The 17706-nt window shown below is 39.8% G+C and overlaps 1 protein-coding gene across 3 annotated transcripts in view; it reads left to right on the top strand.

Annotated features, from left to right (window-relative positions):
* Window positions 1–15742, top strand: part of ZNF484 (zinc finger protein 484) — a 33070-nt gene extending 17328 nt beyond the window's left edge. For 2 of the 3 annotated variants that reach the window (XM_030803541.1, XM_030803441.1), the window contains 3 exons: window positions 7165–7291; window positions 7580–7672; window positions 13260–15739. In XM_030803541.1, coding sequence (XP_030659401.1) covers window positions 7165–7291; window positions 7580–7672; window positions 13260–15583 — 2544 coding nt within the window. In that variant the 3' untranslated portion in view covers window positions 15584–15739. Of the gene's footprint in view, window positions 1–7164; window positions 7292–7579; window positions 7673–13259 lie in introns of all 3 variants that reach the window. The other variant, XM_003282332.4, reaches the window with a different exon arrangement.
* Window positions 15743–17706: the final 1964 nt, after the last annotated feature.

The raw sequence follows: 17706 nt of genomic DNA, 5'->3' as shown, positions 1-17706 counted from the left end.
CTTTAGTTCCTCCTTTTTCTTACTCCATCTATCAATTCTAATTACCTACTATCTACACCAATTTCTTTTTCTATATTCCTGTTAAATAATATTTTCCCCCCAACTTAGGTGTTTTAATTCTTTCACATGAAATATTGCCTGGACTTCCACTCTTGCTCATTCAGATGTATTCTCCCTGCTGTTTCTTGACAGTCTTTTTTTATTTTTTATTTTAAGTTCTAGGGTACATGTGCAGGATGTGCAGGTTTGTTACATAGGTAAATGTGTGTCATGATGGTTTGCTGCACCTATCAACCCATCACCTAGGTATTAAGCCCAGCATGCATTAGCTTTTTTCCCTAATGCTCTCCCACCCCCCACCCTTCCCCGACAGGCCCCAGTGAGTGTTGTTCCCCTCCCTATGTCCATATGTTCACATTGTTCAGCTCCCACTTGTAAGTGAGAACATGTAGTGGTTGGTTTTCTGTTCCTGCATTAGTTTGCTGAGGATAATAGCTTCCAGGTCCCTGCATGTCCCTGCAAAGGATATGATCTCATTCCTTTTTATGGCTGCATAGTATTCCATGATGTATATGTGCACATTTTCTTTATCCAGTCTATCACTGATGGGCATTTGGGTTGATTCCATGTCTTTGCTATTGTGAATAGTGCTGCAATGAACATATGCATGCATGTATCTTTATAATAGAATGATTTATATTCCTTTGAGTATATAACCAGTAATGGGATTGCTGGGTCAAATGGTATTTCCGCTTCTAAATCTTCTAAATCTTTGAGGAATCACCACAATGGTTGAACTAATTTACATTCCCACTAACAGTATAAAAGCGTTCCTATTTCTCCACAACCTCGCCAGCATCTTCTTGGCAGTTGTAAACACAAATCTAATCATCTTTTCTCTATATATAAATTACTTTAATGGCAGTCCATTATCCATTGGAGGAAAAATAGATAGTTGCATGATCTCATGCCAGCATACTTCTACTGAAATTTCCTCATAAACACCTTTCCTTCACTGCATACAGACTTGTCATTATGCAGACTAATTTGTAGTTCCCTGAATTTATCATGTATTTTCCTGTCTTTATACCTTTGCTCATGCTGCTCCCTTCTAAAAATCACTTTGCCCTACTCTGCTTGCATTAAACCTGTCATCCCCAAGATTAAGCTTAAGTTTCATCAACTCTACAGAACTTAGTCTTACACTCCATGTAGAATTTTCTTCTCTCTATTTGGGGTCATGCTATGCTTTGCACATCTCTTATGCCCTTTATAATATCTTAGAAAATTGTTGTAAGTTCACAACATAAAGTTCTGAACATCTTGCTTAGTAAATATATGGCAGGTAATTCCTAAGAATTACCTAAGTAATTATGCTTAATAAATGTATGGCAGTTAATTCCTTTTTTATTTTTTTTTTTTTAGACTTCTTTCTCAACTACCAATGGCAGGCAATTCCTCAGAATTAAGTTTAAGGAATTTAAACAGAGCCTATTTTATTTTCACTGGATATTGAATTCAATATTGACAGTTCTTTCCCTTCAGCACTTGAAAAATATGGTCCCACTTCCTTTTGACATCTGTGGTTTTTAATGAGAAAGTCATTCTTGTTCAAATTGCCCTTTCCCTACAGGTAATGTGTCATTTCTGACTGTTTTCAGGTTCTATTCTTAAATTTGGATTTTATAAATCTTACAATGTATCTAGACATGGATTTATTTGAGGTTTTCCTTTTGGAGATTTGGTCAGCTACTTGAATCTGTACATTTATGCCTTTTACCAAATTTGGGAGGTTTTCAGCTATTATTTCTTCAAATCTTTTCCCAGTCTCCCATCCTACTTTTTCATTCCTTCTAGAACTGCTGAAATGATTGTTGGCTGTTCTGTTATTGTCCCACTGGGTCCCTTAGGCTGAATATAGCCTGAGGGAATTGATGAAACAATCATTTCATCAATTATTTTTTCTATTGTTCAGATTGGATAATTTCTATTTATCTATCTTACAGGTAACTGAGGTAACTGATTCTTTTCTTTGGATCTCCATTCTGCTGTTGAGATCATCCAGTGAGGTTTTTAATTTCACTTATTTTATTTTTTGGTTCTAAAATTTTCATTTTGTTCTTCCTCATACCTTCTGTTTCTTTGCTGAGAATTTATATATTTCCACTTGATTCAACACTATTTACAGCTGCTTGTTGCAACACTTTTAGTTAGCTACTTTAAATCCTTGTCAAATAATTCCAACATCTGATTCATCTGAGTGTTGCTATCTGTTGATGCTCTTTTCTCATTTGATTTCAGATTTTCTTGGTTCTTAAGATGATGAATAATTTTGGCTTTATTCAGGACATTCTGAATATCATGTGATGAGATTCTGTTTTCTCGTTAAATCCTATATTTTAGCAGTTGTCAACACATTTAGGTTTAGAGTGCATGTCTTAGTCTATTTTTATGGGCTGTATTTCAAATTCAACTTAGTTTTGAAAGTCTTTGCAGTTCTATTTTGGTCTCCCTCATTTTTTGCTACCCAGAAGCCAATTTGAAACCTGGACAGTATCCCACACCCTAGTTCAGCCCTGAAAGCTTTTTCAATGTTGATTCTGATTCATTTTATACATGGGCTGCTCGTAGGTGTGCCCAGGCCATCATACACATATTTAAAGAACCCCTTTGTATAACTTTCTCCATAAGCCATCCTCCACTCTCTATTAGAAGGAGAAGGTAGCTACTTCTTTGCTGTCATTCACTTAATTTGGGGTAGGGTTAGCCAATACAGTCTATATAATGCCTGCTGGAGAGGCAAGAGGGGTGCTACCTCTCTTTGAGCTAATGCAGTTGGGATGGTTGAGAGAGCTCCACCCCACCATCTTTGGAGTCACATTGTGAAGAAGGCAAAGGATGCATCTTTTGTAGTTTTCACCTCAAGTATACTGTTGTGCAGTAAAGGATTAACTTTGCCCAAAGAGAGGTTTGGCTTTTGCACTCAGCTCCTGGGAGGTAACCTCTAAATCTTTGGAATGTCCTGCAGGCCTTGCTTGGGCCATGCAAGATAGTATATAATGACAGTGTGATTTATGGTGGGAGCTTTGGGCCACACTGAATATTCTATGCCAACATGTGGTTTATAGTGGGGTAACTTTGGCCATGCAATGTCAGCTCTGGAGGGGCTGGAGACTAAGATCAGCCACAGTGGGAGTCATTCATGTCCACATGATCAAGTCTCAGTAAAAACTCTGGACATCAAGGCTCAAGTGAACTTCCCCAGTTGGCAATACTCCATGCGTATTATCATCACACATCATTGCTGGGAGAAGTAAGTGCTGTCCATATGACTCCACGGGGAGAAAACCACTGGAAGCTCACACCTGGAACTCTTCTTGACCCTGCGCTAAGCACATCTTCCCTTGGCTGATTTTGATCTGCATCCTTTCATTGTAAAGCCACTATATAATACCATAGCCACAAGTATCATGGCTTTTCTAATTTCTGTGAGTTCTTCCGCGAATTACGGAACCTGAGGGTGGTCTTGGGGACCCCTGACTTGGAATTGGTGTCAGAAGTACAGGTGATCCTGGGAAATCCCTCTGCTTGCAATAGGTGTCAGAAGTGAGGGTGTTCTTGGGTACTTCTGAACTTTGTAGGTATGTGTAGTCAAAAGGTCCCATCCTGCAGTGCTGCCCTATTTCAAATTATTTGGCTGGAAAATGCATGCTTTGGGAGGCCTCTTTTGTCTGTGCTCATTGGTTCTTCCAGGTTGTAAGCTCCTCTAGTGCTCATTTTGCAATATGTAGGAGCTCCCTCGCTCCCTCTAAGTTCCCTCTAGGGAGCTCACTACTGTGTTGTTTTTTAAGTCCTTAGGTTCTACTTTCTTTTGTCCACCAGTGAGTCTTCTGATAGATGCTTTATGTATTTTTCTAGATTTTTAGGTAATTAGCAGGAGGAATTGGGTGGAATGCACTCTTTTTTTGTTTTGTTTTGTTTTTTAGAACCAGAAGTCTCAGGCCAGGCGAGGTGGCTCACGCCTGTAATCCCAGAACTTTGGGAGGCCGAGGTGGGCGGATCACGAGGTCAGGAGATCGAGACCATCCTGGCTAACACAGTGAAACCCCGTCTCTACTAAAAATACAAAAAATTAGCCGGGTGTGGTGACGGACGCCTGTAGTCCCAGCTACTTGGGAGGCTGAGGCAGGAGAATGGTGTGAACCCGGGAGGCAGAGCTTGCAGTGAGCCGAGATCGTGCCACTGCACTCCAGCCTGGGCGACAAAGCGAGAGTCCGTCTCAAAAAAAAAAAAAAAAAAATAGAACCAGAAGTCCAATCCTTGCTTTTAACTTGAATGTTTAATGCATTTATACTTAATGTAATTACTAATATACATGAATTTATATATACCACCTTACTATTAGTTTTTATTTTATTTTTGAGATGCAGTTTTGCTCTGTCACCCAGGCTGGAGTGCAGTGGTGCAGTCTTGGCTCACTGCAACTTCCACCTCCCAGGTTCACGCCATTCTCCTGCCTCAGCCTCCTGAGTAGCTGGGACTACAGGTGCCCGCCACCACACCCCGCTAATTTTTTTGTATTTTTAGTAGAGATGGGGTTTCACTGTGTTAGCCAGGATGGTCTCGATCTCCTGACCTCATGATCTGCCTGCCTCAGCCTCCCAAAGTGCTGGGATTACAGGTGTGAGCCACCATGCCCGACCTAGTTTTTATTTGAACTATCTATTTTTTCATTCCTTTCTTGACTTTTTATATTACAAAATTTTTTTACTCTTTAATTTTTTCCTTTGTTTACTTGTTATAATTCTTTTACTGTTTGTTACCCCAGATATTAAAACATCCATCTTGAACTTACTATTTTATCTCCTTAATAATGCTAGGATACTAAAACACTTTAATTCTATTTACTGCCTCCCATTTTTGCATTATTATTTCCATTAATTTAAATTTTGCATATATTTTAAACCTCCCAGAATAGTACTGTTACTGTTTTGCATAGTCAATACTTGCAGTTTTGTAAAGAGATATTTGAAGAGCTTCTTGAATCCTAAGGGTTGATGTCATTCACAGCCATTACTTCTTCAAATATTGCTTCTTCCCTGCACTCTCCTCTTTAACTTCTCAGACTCTGATAGGTTATACCTTTTTACTATGTCACACGTTCCTAATGCTCCTATGTTTTTTTCTTTAAAAGAAAAATCTCTGCTTCAGTTTGGATATTTTCTATTTACTTGTCTTCCATTTCAGAAATTCTGTATTTTGCTGTTAAACCTGTATAAGGACTTCTTAATTTTATATTTTAGATTTTTCAATTTTTGAACTTTCATCTGATTCTTTATTATAAAAACCAACTCTCTAAAGATAGTCATCTTTTCATCTAACTCCAATTCTCTGTGTGACTGTTTCTATTGAATTTTTTCCTTCTCTGATTTTGGATATGTGATCCTATATTTTTGGATGTGTAGGATTTTTTTGTTTGTTTTAAACACTGTGTATAATAAGTTGTAGGCAGGGCTTACACCTGGGAGGCTGAGGAGGGCAGATCACTTGAGCTCAGGAGTCCCAGACCAGCTGGGCAACATGGCAAAACCCATCTCTACAAAAGATAGACAAATTAGCTGGGCATGGTAGCACGTGCCTGTAGTCCCAGCTACTTGGGGGGCTGAGACAGGAGGATTGCTTGAGCCCAGGTCGAGGGTGCAGTGAGTCGTGTTTGTGCCACTGCGCTCCAGCCTGGATGACAGAGGAAGACCCTGTCTCAGAAGAAAGAAAAAAATCTTTCTCCACAGAGGATTCATCTTTCCTTATGTCAGCAAATGGAGGGAAGGGAGAACACATACATCCAGTCAGGCACTGTTGATGTTGAATCAAGGCCGGGTTGAAGCTCTGCTAAGACTCAGTTTACCTCTGGATCACCCTGGCTACTGAGAATTTTCAGCTGAGAACCCTGTCCTCTAAAGACCCTCTTCCTGATAGATGCCCAACTATTTTCTTAAGAGATACTAGACTTTTGCTCTGCTCTTCAAAGGCTGTTTGCTTACATTTTTAGTCTTCTGTCCTATATACCCTAGAATTCAGCAAATATCCTGAGGGGAAAATAGCCATGTGTTTGAGTTATGTTGGTTTCTCTGTCACCCAGCTGCAGCCTTCTACTGCATTCTCCAGTAAATGAGAATCCAGGACAAAAGGTGGATTCTCAGCTTTTGTCCACACCCAGAATTGGTAAATGCTCCCACTATCAAAGTGACTGAATAAGTCAGCTTCAATCTTTAATATTCTCTCCTCTCCAGTCTTAGCCCCTATATTTCTTGTTACCTTAGCAGCTTTCCAGTGCTTTGAAACAGATGATTTCAAATATTGCATCTGGCATTTACAGTTCATTTTTGAAGGAAGCACTGGACTGCCAAGCTACTGCATCTCATCTGGAAATGGCAGTGCCGAAAAAGAGCCCTCTCTTTCATATACCACACAGTTTACCATTTAAAGTGTACCATGTAGGTTGGGTGTGGTGGCTCATGCCTGTAATCCCAGCACTTTGGGAGGCTGAGGCGGGCAGATCACGAGGTCAGGAGATCGAGACCATCCTGGCTAACACGGTGAAACCCTGTCTCTACTAAAAAAATTTTTTTAAATTAGCTGGGCGTGGTGGTGGGCGCCTGTAGTCCCAGCTACTCAGGAGGCTGAGGCAGGAGAATGGCGTGAACCCAGGAGGTGGAGCTTGCGGTGAGCGGAGATTGAGCCACTGCACTCCAGCCTGGGTGACTGAGCGAGACTCTGTCTCAAAAAAAAAAAAAGTGTACCATGTATTGATTTTTAGTATATTCACTCAGTTGTATAGCCATCATTATAATCAATTTTAGACATTTTCTTTATCATCCAGATGGGTGTGAGGTAATATCTTGTAGTTTTAATTTGCATTTCCCTAGTGATTAATGATGTTGAGCATCTTTACATGTGCTTGTTAAATATTTGTATATCTTCCTTGCAGAAATGTCTATTTAAGCTTTTTACCCATTTTCAAAATTATTTTGTTCATTGTTGTTGAGTTGTAGAAGTTCTTTATAGTATATTATATCACATTAAAAATAAGGTCCTGTCTTGTTTCCATTCTGTAATCTCGATCCTTCACATTGAAAGGTTTTTTTTTGTTTTTTTTTTTAACAGGAATCAGTGTCATTCAAGGACATAACTGTAGACTTCAGTAGGGATGAGTGGCAACAATTAGACCTTGCTCAGAAAAGCCTATACAGAGAAGTGATGCTGGAAAACTATTTCAACTTGATCTCAGTGGGTAAGCACAGCTCTGCTGGGTATACAGTAGGCTGCACCTAATTGAGTATATTTTTCTTCTCAGTAGAATTGCTGAAGTCTGTGTTTTCTGAGGTATGTGGGACTTCTAAAGACTGCAGGACATCTAAAGTGTGTAATGGTTTTGTCCTTATTTCGTCCCATGTTCTTAATAATCTCTTTCGGGTAGTGTGAATATTCCTCTGTTCCCAGTGAACTTTTTTGGAAAAAAAAAGGAATGCTTCATTGTATGGCCTCTGAAATCAAATCTTCTATCATCCCCTGTTAACAGGATGTCAAGTTCCCAAACCAGAAGTCATCTTCAGCTTGGAACAAGAAGAGCCATGTATGTTGGATGGTGAGATCCCCAGTCAGAGCCGTCTAGGTGAGAAGGGAACCAAGAGCATGGTAGACAGTATGACTCAGCTGCATTTGTACTGGGAGAAGCTGTGCACAACTTTGCCCGACTTTGATGTGTCATTAATAATGACTTTTAGAACTGCTTGGAAGAGCAGTTATTAGACAAGGACCCTTGGATAGCTAAATGCTAACTCCACTTAAGATCTCTTCTCGTATCAATGCCTTCTTCTTTGCTTGGCTTTTTAGGAGGGAATATACTACAATTACTGGTTCTTTGGATCATGTCACACCCTACTTTCTAGGGTCCTGTTTTCTTGCTTTTTTCTCTCTTTCCCTAGAAAAGTTTTATTCTTTCTACCTCCATCAGGGTCTTAGATCATTTCCTTATGCATTCAAATACTCATAGATCTACCTTCTTAAAACATTACTGTGCATTACAACTTCAGTTCCTGCTGTTTCTTCTTACTTTGTCTCTTTCCCCTTAGTGCCTTACAACTGTCAGCTAGAAATGGGCTTATCTGAAGTCCCCCCATGCCTCTTCTCTGATTGTTGACTTTGAGGGTACCATTGACATTTTCTTCCTACTTGGCTAGTGCAACGCAACACTGACTTGATCTTTCTAATTTATTTATTTTCATATCTTACAAAAAGTTTTTTTTATCTCGTGTACAGGTATATCCTGTACAGAAGATTGAGTTAATAATTATAGCCTTAGTTTTTAGTCAATATCATCATCAATGTGTTTAAGGCTCCCCTCTTATTTATTCTTTTCAATCCTCAGTCTCCATATTCATTTTTATCCTTCCAAGAGGCAACTGTTCTAATATATTTGACATGTTATGCCATTTATCCTTGAATTTGTGGGATATTTGTAAAATCTGAGTTGTTGGCATTGCTAATTTGTAGAAATGGTACTGTATTATATATCCTACTCAAGTTTTTTTTTCTCAAATTTGTCCATGTTGCAATGCATTATTCTAATTTCTACATATCATTCTGTAGTGCACATATATACCCCATTTTACTTGTCCAGTTTTTCAGCTACTACAAACAGTACTGCAATACATTTCTTCATGAATTATTCTTATTGGAAATGATAATTTCTTTTTTTTTTTGAGATGGAGTTTTGCTCTGTCCCCCAGGCTGGAGTGCAGTGGCGTGATCTCAGCTCACTGCAAGCTCCGCTTCCCAGGTTCACGCCATTCTCCTGCCTCAGCCTCCCCAGTAGCTGGGACTACAGGCGCCCACCACTGCACCCAGCTAATTTTTTGTATTTTTAGTAGAGACGGGGTTTCACCATGTTAGCCAGGATGGTCTCGATCTCCTGACCTCGTGACCCACCCGCCTTGGACTCCTAAAGTGCTGGGATTACAGGCGTGAGCCACAGCACCCAGCTGGAAATGAGAATTTCTTAAGAAAGAGGAGTGGGATTGCTTTATCATTGGGCATACTAATATTCAATATGATGAGGTATAAGCACATTATTTTCCAGATTGGCTGTGTCACTCTACAGTCCCTGGAACTTTGTACAAGGGTATTAGTTCCCCACATCCCTACCCATACCTGGTGTTATCCAAATTTTTAATATTTTGGCTAATCTGATGGGTTTTAATTTCTAATTATTATTTAATTTGTATTTCCCTAATAAAATACTTTGAACATCTCATTCTGTATCCTTTATTTTTGATGTTCAACTGCTGACGTTTTCTAAGCCTCACCCCTCTTTTTTTCCTGGACAAACTGAGAAAAAAGCCAATGGGTTCCCTCCACTGGTGCTGGGAAATTCCAACTACATAAGGGAATAGTTAGCCCAGCCCCACCCGCCCCTGCCAGAAACCCCCAAGACAGTTCTTTCCTTGCTCACTCTAGCCCCATCTGGACCTGCTTGGAGCTGTCCCCAGAAAGCCTCATTATGTGAGTAATGAATCTTTTTACACTCTCTTATTGTGTGTGTCTCATCATCACTCTTGACATCTGAACCAAGTTTGGGGTAGGGTCCATTTCTCCTTGCAGGTCATTTACAGCTGGGGCAATGAGCAGGATGTCGAGGCAATGATCACACCCACAGGGGTCTTTCTTCTCTTGCCAACTGGATATACTGCCTGCTGGCAAGTATGCACTTTGCCTCTGTCCTATACATAACTAACCTAAGTTAGAAGTTATCGTGGACATTTAGAGGCAGGTGTAAGGGCTTTGGGCCCTGCTTAAAGTTGCCCAGGGCCATGTGTCTCAGCCCAGCATAATCTGTGTCTCAGATTATGTGTCTCAGCTGCAATGCAGCATAAGCTCTGAGTGATAATTGGCTCATGGGAACAACTTTTTCTCTGTGATTGTTATTTGTGTGTCTCAGTCAGGCATTGACCCTGTTGTATACAGCACTCAGGGGAAAGACCAATACTGTCTGCATTTAAGGGTCTGGCTGTTTGTGTGAAGGAAGACAAGATACAATGTAGCATGTAAAAGCAGGTGGCTTGCCTTTCAAAATGTTGTCATCTTCTCTTGGAGTTTTTTTACTTTTCCCTCTAATCCATCTTCTCAGATAATTCATTCTGCTTTTCTACTTATTTTTCTCATTTACAAAAGCGTCTTTCTTACCTCCCAGTCATATCACCTACGACCATGTCTATATTTTCTCATGCCTAGATTATTCTAATCCTATTTGTATGTGATAATCCCATTTTTTCTTTTTCACTATTTCATCTCAGATGCTGCTGATAGATTTCACTACTTAAAACATTGTGTGCTGTGTTTATCTTGTCATAGCTACATGGAACAAAACTAAAGTTACTACTTAATATCTAACATGTGACAGATTCTCAGTAGGTTTGTAAGGTAGAGAAAGAATATGGCCTCATATTTGCAATTCACATTTGTCCCTGTTTTCCATAACCATTTCTACCCTATTTTAAGATTTTCTTTAATTCTCCCTTTTCATCGAGCCCTTTGATTATTATGTTATCTATCTGCGTATTCAAATAATACACGTATTTTGGCCAGGCACAGTGGCTCGCGCCTGTAATCCCAGCACTTTGGGAGGCTGAAGTGGGTGGATTACTTGAGGTCAGGAGTTTGAGACTAGCTTGGCCAACATGGCGAAACCCCATCTCTACTAAAAGTATGAAAATTAGCCAGGCGAGGTGGCAGGCGCCTGTAATCCCACCTACTCAGGAGGCTGAGGCAGGAGAATCACTTGATCCCAGGAGGTGGAGGTTGCAGTGAGCCGAGACCGTGCCACTGTACTCCAGCCTGGGTGACAAGAACGACACTCCATCTCAAAAAAAAAAAAAAAAAAAAAAGGCTGGGCGCGGTGGCTCACGCCTGTAATCCCAGCACTTTGGGAGGCTGAGGCAGGCAGATCACTTGAGGTCAGGAGTTTGAGACCAGCTTGGCCAACATGGTGAAACCCCATCTCTACTAAAAATACAAAAATTTGTATTTTTACAAATACATGTATGGCGGCACATGTCTGTAGTCCCACCTACTCATGTGGCTAAGGCAGGAGAATTGCTTAAACCCGGGAGGCAGAGGTTGCAGTGAGCCGAGATCGTGCCATTGCACTCTAGCCACTCCAGCCTGGGTGACAGAGTGAGGCTCCATGGCAAAAGAAAATAGACCAATTGTTACATAGAGTTGATTCAAGGCGAACACAGAGAAATGAGAGAGGCTATATAAATATAACAAATGTATATAAATTTTACTGTTTGGCCAAGTTAGGATGACTAAGATACTGTAATTTTACTGTAAACATAAATACATTGGTATTTAGGGCACAGTGGATCATAGGGAAAAGAGAAAACAGGAAGATTGTGAGGATTTACAGATTAAGGAAAAGAATCTAGACTCAGAAATACTTCTTTTCACAGAGTTTATCACTTTGTTCTTCTGACACCTCACTCACCATGTAGTTCTACTACATTTGCACTGAATTGCAATCTCTTCTTCCCCAATTACTAAACATTTGATTTGGGCAAATTACTAAACTCTTCTGTGGCTCAGTTTCCTCATCTGTAAACTAGAAACAATAATAATACCAACAGCAAAGGGTTGCAATAAAGTGCTTTTTGTTTTTGTTTTTAAGAGACAGGGTCTCAGCTGGGCCTGCTGGCTCACGCCTGTAATCCCAACACTTTGGGAGACCGAGGTGGACAGATACTTGAGGTCAGGAGTTTGAGACCAGCCTGGCCAACATGGTGAATCCCCATCTCTACTAAAAATACAAAAATTAGCCAGGTATGGTGGCATTTGCCTGTAGTTCCAGCCACTCATGAGGCTGAGGCACAAGAATCCCTTGAACTCAGGAGGTGGAGGTTGCAGTGAGCTCTGATCATGCCATTACGCTCTAGCCTGAGCAACAGAGTGAGACCCTGTCTTAAAAAAGAAAAAAAAAAGAGAGAGAGAGACAGAGTCTCACTCTGTCACCCAGGCTGGAGTGTAATGGTGCGATCAGAGCTCACTGCAGCTTCAAACACCTGGGCTCAAGTGATCCTCCTGCTTCAGCCTCCTGAGTAGCTGGGACTATAGGCATGTGCCACTAGGCCCAGCTAATTGTTTTTTTATGTTTTTCTGTAGAGATGGGGGTCTCACTTGTTTTCCAGGCTGGTCTCAAACTCCTGGGCTCAAGCAATCCTCTCATCTCAGCCTCCCACAGTGCTGGGATTACAGGCATGAACCACCACACCTGGCTGTGATAAAGTTTAAGTGAATTAATATAGAACTTAGAACAGCACATCTAAATGATATTGTTTATCATGTTATAAGTGTAATGTAAGTATCTACATCATTGTATTACATATTATATATAAATGAGTTATTATACCTATATATTTATGTATATTTAAAATACGTACATTTGTTATATTTATATAGCCTCTCTCATATCTCTGTGTTTGCCTTGAATTAACTCTTTTTTTTTGGAGATAGAGTTTCGCTCTTGTTGCCCAGGCTGGAGTGTAATGGCAAGATCTCGGCTCACCGCGACCTCTGCCTCCTGGGTTCAAGTGATTCTCCTGTCTCAGCCTCCCGAGTAGCTGGGATTACAGGCATGCACCACCATGCCCGGCTAATTTTGTATTTTTAGTAGAGATGAGATTTCTCCATGTTGGCCAGGCTGGTCTTCAGCTCCCGACCTCAGGTGATCCGCCTGCCTCAGCCTCCCAAAGTGCTGGGCTTCCAGGCGTGAGCCACCACACCCGGCCTGAATCAAAGGTCTATTGTATTTTTATTTATTCATTTATTTATTTTGGAGACAGAGTCTTGCTCTGTCACCCAGACTAGAGTGCAGTGGCGCAATTTCAGCTCACTGCAACCTCTGCCTTCAAGCCATTCTCTTGCCTCAGCCACTTGAATTACAGGCATGTGCCACTCAGCTGGAATTACAGGCATGTGCCACCACGCCTGGTTAATTTTTAGTAGAGACAATATTTTTAGTGTTTTTTTTTAGCAGAGACAGAGTTTTGCTATGCTGGCCAGGCTGGTCTCAAACTCCTGGCCTCAAGTGATCTGCCCGCCTCAGCCTCCCAAAGTGTTAGGATTACAGGCATGAGCCACCGCACCTGGCCTTATTTTCTGTTAATTGTTCTTTTTGTCAGTCTTATCTTTTCTTTCTTTTTTAGATGGGGACATTGGTTTTGGACCTTTGCAACAGAGGATGTCTGAAGAAGTTTCTTTCCAGTCTGAGATTAATATTAATCTCTTCACAAGAGATGACCCATATTCCATTTTAGAAGAATTGTGGAAAGACGATGAACACACAAGAAAATGTGGAGAAAACCAGAACAAACCTTTAAGTCATACTGCCTTCATTAACAAGAAAACACTAGCTAATGACAACATCTTTGAATATAAGGACATTGGGGAAATAGTTCATGTAAACACACACCTGGTTTCCTCAAGAAAAAGACCCTATAACTGTAACTCATGTGGAAAGAATTTGGAGCCTATCGTAACCTTATATAATAGAAACAATGCAACAGAAAATTCTGATAAGACTATTGGAGATGGTGATATTTTCACTCATATGAATTCTCATACAGAAGTGACTGCTTGTGAATGTAACCAACGTGGGAAACCTCTGCATCATAAGCAAGCTCTCATTCAACATCAGAAAATTCATACTAGAGAGTGCCTCTATTTGTTTTCTGACTATGTAAATGTTTTCTCCCCGAAGTCACATGCCTTTGCACATGAGAGTATTTCTGCTGAAGAAAAGCAGCATGAATGCCATGAACGTGAGGCAGCCTTCACTCAGAAGTCCCAGCTTGATGGCCGTCAGAGGGTTTATGCAGGAATATGCACTGAATATGAGAAGGATTTTTCCCTCAAGTCAAACCGTCAGAAAACTCCTTATGAGGGGAATTACTATAAATGCAGTGACTTTGGAAGAGCCTTTATCCAGAAGTCTAATCTGTTCAGATGCCAGAGAATTCATTCTGGAGAAAAACCTTATGAATACAGTGAATGTGAGAAAAACCTCCCTCAGAATTCAAACCTTAATATACATAAAAAAATTCATACTGTAGGGAAACACTTTGAATGTAGTGAATGTGGAAAAGCTTTCACAAGGAAATCAACACTAAGTATGCATCAGAAAATCCATACAGGAGAAAAACCCTATGTATGTACTGAATGTGGGAAGGCCTTTATCCGGAAGTCACATTTTATCACACATGAAAGAATTCATACTGGAGAAAAACCCTATGAATGCAGTGACTGTGGGAAATCCTTTATTAAAAAATCACAACTCCATGTGCATCAGCGAATTCACACAGGAGAGAATCCCTTTATATGTTCAGAATGTGGGAAGGTCTTCACTCACAAGACAAATCTCATTATACACCAGAAAATTCATACAGGAGAAAGACCCTATATATGTACTGTATGTGGTAAGGCTTTTACTGACAGGTCAAATCTCATTAAGCACCAAAAAATTCATACTGGGGAGAAACCATATAAATGCAGTGACTGTGGAAAATCATTCACCTGGAAGTCACGGCTCAGGATACACCAGAAGTGTCATACTGGAGAGAGACATTATGAATGCAGTGAATGTGGGAAAGCATTCATTCAGAAGTCAACACTAAGTATGCACCAGAGAATTCATAGAGGGGAAAAACCATATGTTTGCACTGAATGTGGTAAGGCCTTCTTCCACAAATCCCATTTTATTACACATGGGAGAATTCATACTGGAGAGAAACCCTATGAATGCAGTATTTGTGGGAAATCCTTCACTAAGAAATCACAGCTCCACGTACATCAGCAGATTCACACAGGAGAGAAACCCTATAGATGTGCTGAATGTGGAAAGGCTTTTACTGACAGATCAAATCTCTTTACACACCAGAAAATTCACACTGGAGAGAAACCTTATAAATGTAGTGACTGTGGGAAAGCCTTCACTAGGAAGTCAGGTCTCCATATACATCAGCAATCCCATACTGGAGAAAGGCATTATGAGTGCAGTGAATGTGGGAAAGCCTTTGCAAGAAAATCAACACTAATTATGCATCAGAGAATTCATACAGGAGAGAAACCCTATATTTGTACTGAATGTGGGAAATCCTTCATCCAGAAGTCACACTTAAATAGACACAGGAGAATTCATACTGGAGAGAAACCCTATGAATGCAGTGACTGTGGGAAGTCTTTCATTAAGAAATCACAACTCCATGAGCATCATCGAATTCACACAGGAGAGAAACCATATATATGTGCTGAGTGTGGAAAGGCCTTCACCATCAGATCAAATCTTATTAAACACCAGAAAATTCATACTAAACAGAAACCCTATAAGTGCAGTGACTTGGGGAAAGCCTTAAACTGGAAGCCACAACTCAGTATGCCTCAGAAATCTGACACTGGGGAAGTAGAGTGCTCCATGCCACAATTGTGGTGTGGGGACTCAGAAGGTGACCAAGGCCAACTTTCTTCTATCTAGTTAGAATTATGAACATCTGGATCATATAGCTGATGTGTAGTTACGCATATGGGGAGACACTTTTGAGAGTGTTTAAGCACTGTATAGTGGCCATCTTTGGTTACTTGATGTTGGTGTTGTCAAGCTCCTGCAAATAATAGTAAATGTGCAAGGAGATGATTTGCAGTCTTTCTTGTTTCACTTTTTGGGCAAACAGTTTATAAATTCAGGGCTGTTAAGTTTTTCATGTTCTGGGTACCACAACTATTCAGTATTGACCCAAAAAAATTCATAATAAGTAGTGTGATGAGATAATTTTACATTGTCTAAGCAGCCTAAGGACACTGAGATCAAGGCAAAGGGAGGGCAATTTAGGTCTATAATGAAAGTGAATCCGCAGTTTTTGTGAAAACACTAAGGACAGAAAGAAAGGACTCTACTTTTTTTTTAAATTTTCTTTGGGAAGTCACCATTATTTATTGTTATATCTGTTGGCGTATGTTGGGGCAGCAGTTAGCCAAGAGGTCTGAAATTGCTCTTTGCCTGTTTCTCAAAAGTCTATTTCCCCAGTGATGTAAGCAACAGTCCCCTAACTACTTATTACCTTAGAACTGACCCTAAGATATGGAACTTAGATACAGGGACCCAGATCTAGATAGCAGCACTTTAGACCCTCAGCTTTGACCACAGAAACCTGCACTTTTTTAATGTTGTTGTTACCAACTCCTGTTTGAAAAATAGGACAAATTAAGAAAATGGATATCAAATCCTAAAATTTTTTCCCACTAATTTTGTTAGTACATTCTCTACATGTTCATTACTTGCTAGATTACCATGAGACACAAGCATCTTTAATTTTAGTTTGTTTCCTTAGAAGATAAAATGTAGTTGAACATTTGGAAGACTTCTCCTTTTATCTCCTCACAATCTCTACAAACTGAATTAATTTTGTTTTTCAAATTCTCTGTATTTGAATAGACTTTTTGGCTTTTCTTCTACCAAATACTGAAAGAAGTGTGTTGTAATTTTACAAATAATTGCTGGGCGCGGTGGCTCACGCCTGTAATCCCAGCACTTTGGGAGGCCGAGGCGGGTGGATCATGAGGTCAGGAGATCGAGACCAGCCTGGCTAAAACGGTGAAACCCCGTCTCTACTAAAAATACAAAAAATTAGCCAGGCGTGGTGGTGGGCGCCTGTAGTCCCAGCTACTCGGGAGGCTGAGGCAGGAGAATGGCGCGAACCTGGGAGGTGGAGCTTGCAGTGAGCTGAGATCGTGCCACTGCACTCCAGCCTGGGTGACAGAGCGAGACTCTGTCTCAAAAAAAAAAAAAAAATTTTACAAATAATTGTGAATTTGTCTCCTTTAGAGCTACTAATTTTTGCTTTATATATTTTGTCTTTGATTTTACATACAGTTTAGAATTGTTGTAATCTTCCTGGTTAATTGACACATTATCATTATTAGATGTTTCTTTTTATCTCTAGTAATTTTTTGCCATAAATATACTATGTCAGATACTAATATACATATGGATTAAAAGCTAATGTAAATTAGTACTAACAACATTTCTGGACAAGGGGAGAAGTTATAACATTAATTTCATTTATTTGTCTCATATGGTATTAATTTTGTATATTTGGATTCTGTATATGGTGAACATAGCCAATCATTATTTGAGTCAATATCCATTTAAATTAACCCACGTATTTATCATTTTAGTTACTTTTTTATTCCTTCCTGTCCTTTAAGTTTTCCTCTAGAATTATTTTGCTTCTTACTGAAGAACACCCTTTAGTATTTCTTTTACTGTGAGTTTGCTGGTGACAAATTGTTCTTCGTTTGTTGGCAGTGTTTTATTTTGCCTTCATTTTTGAAGGATACTTTTACTGAATATAGAATTCTAAATTGAAAGTTGTTTTCTATTAGTATTTTGATGATATTTTATTTTGGTTTGTCTTTTATTGTTTTATTGAGAAGCTTTATATAATTACCTTTGCAGGCAATCTGCTTTTCTGTCTCCTTTGAAATTTATCTATTTGTCTTTGTTTTTTAACAGTTGCACATTGATATGTCTAGGTGTAATTTTTCCATGTATTTATCCTCCTTGGAGTTTATAATGTTTTTTAAATCTGTGGCTTAGTG

Source organism: Nomascus leucogenys, chromosome 1a, assembly GCF_006542625.1.
Source record: "Nomascus leucogenys isolate Asia chromosome 1a, Asia_NLE_v1, whole genome shotgun sequence".
Lineage (NCBI taxonomy): Eukaryota > Metazoa > Chordata > Mammalia > Primates > Hylobatidae > Nomascus > Nomascus leucogenys.
This window is presented reverse-complemented; position numbering and strand designations above follow the sequence as displayed.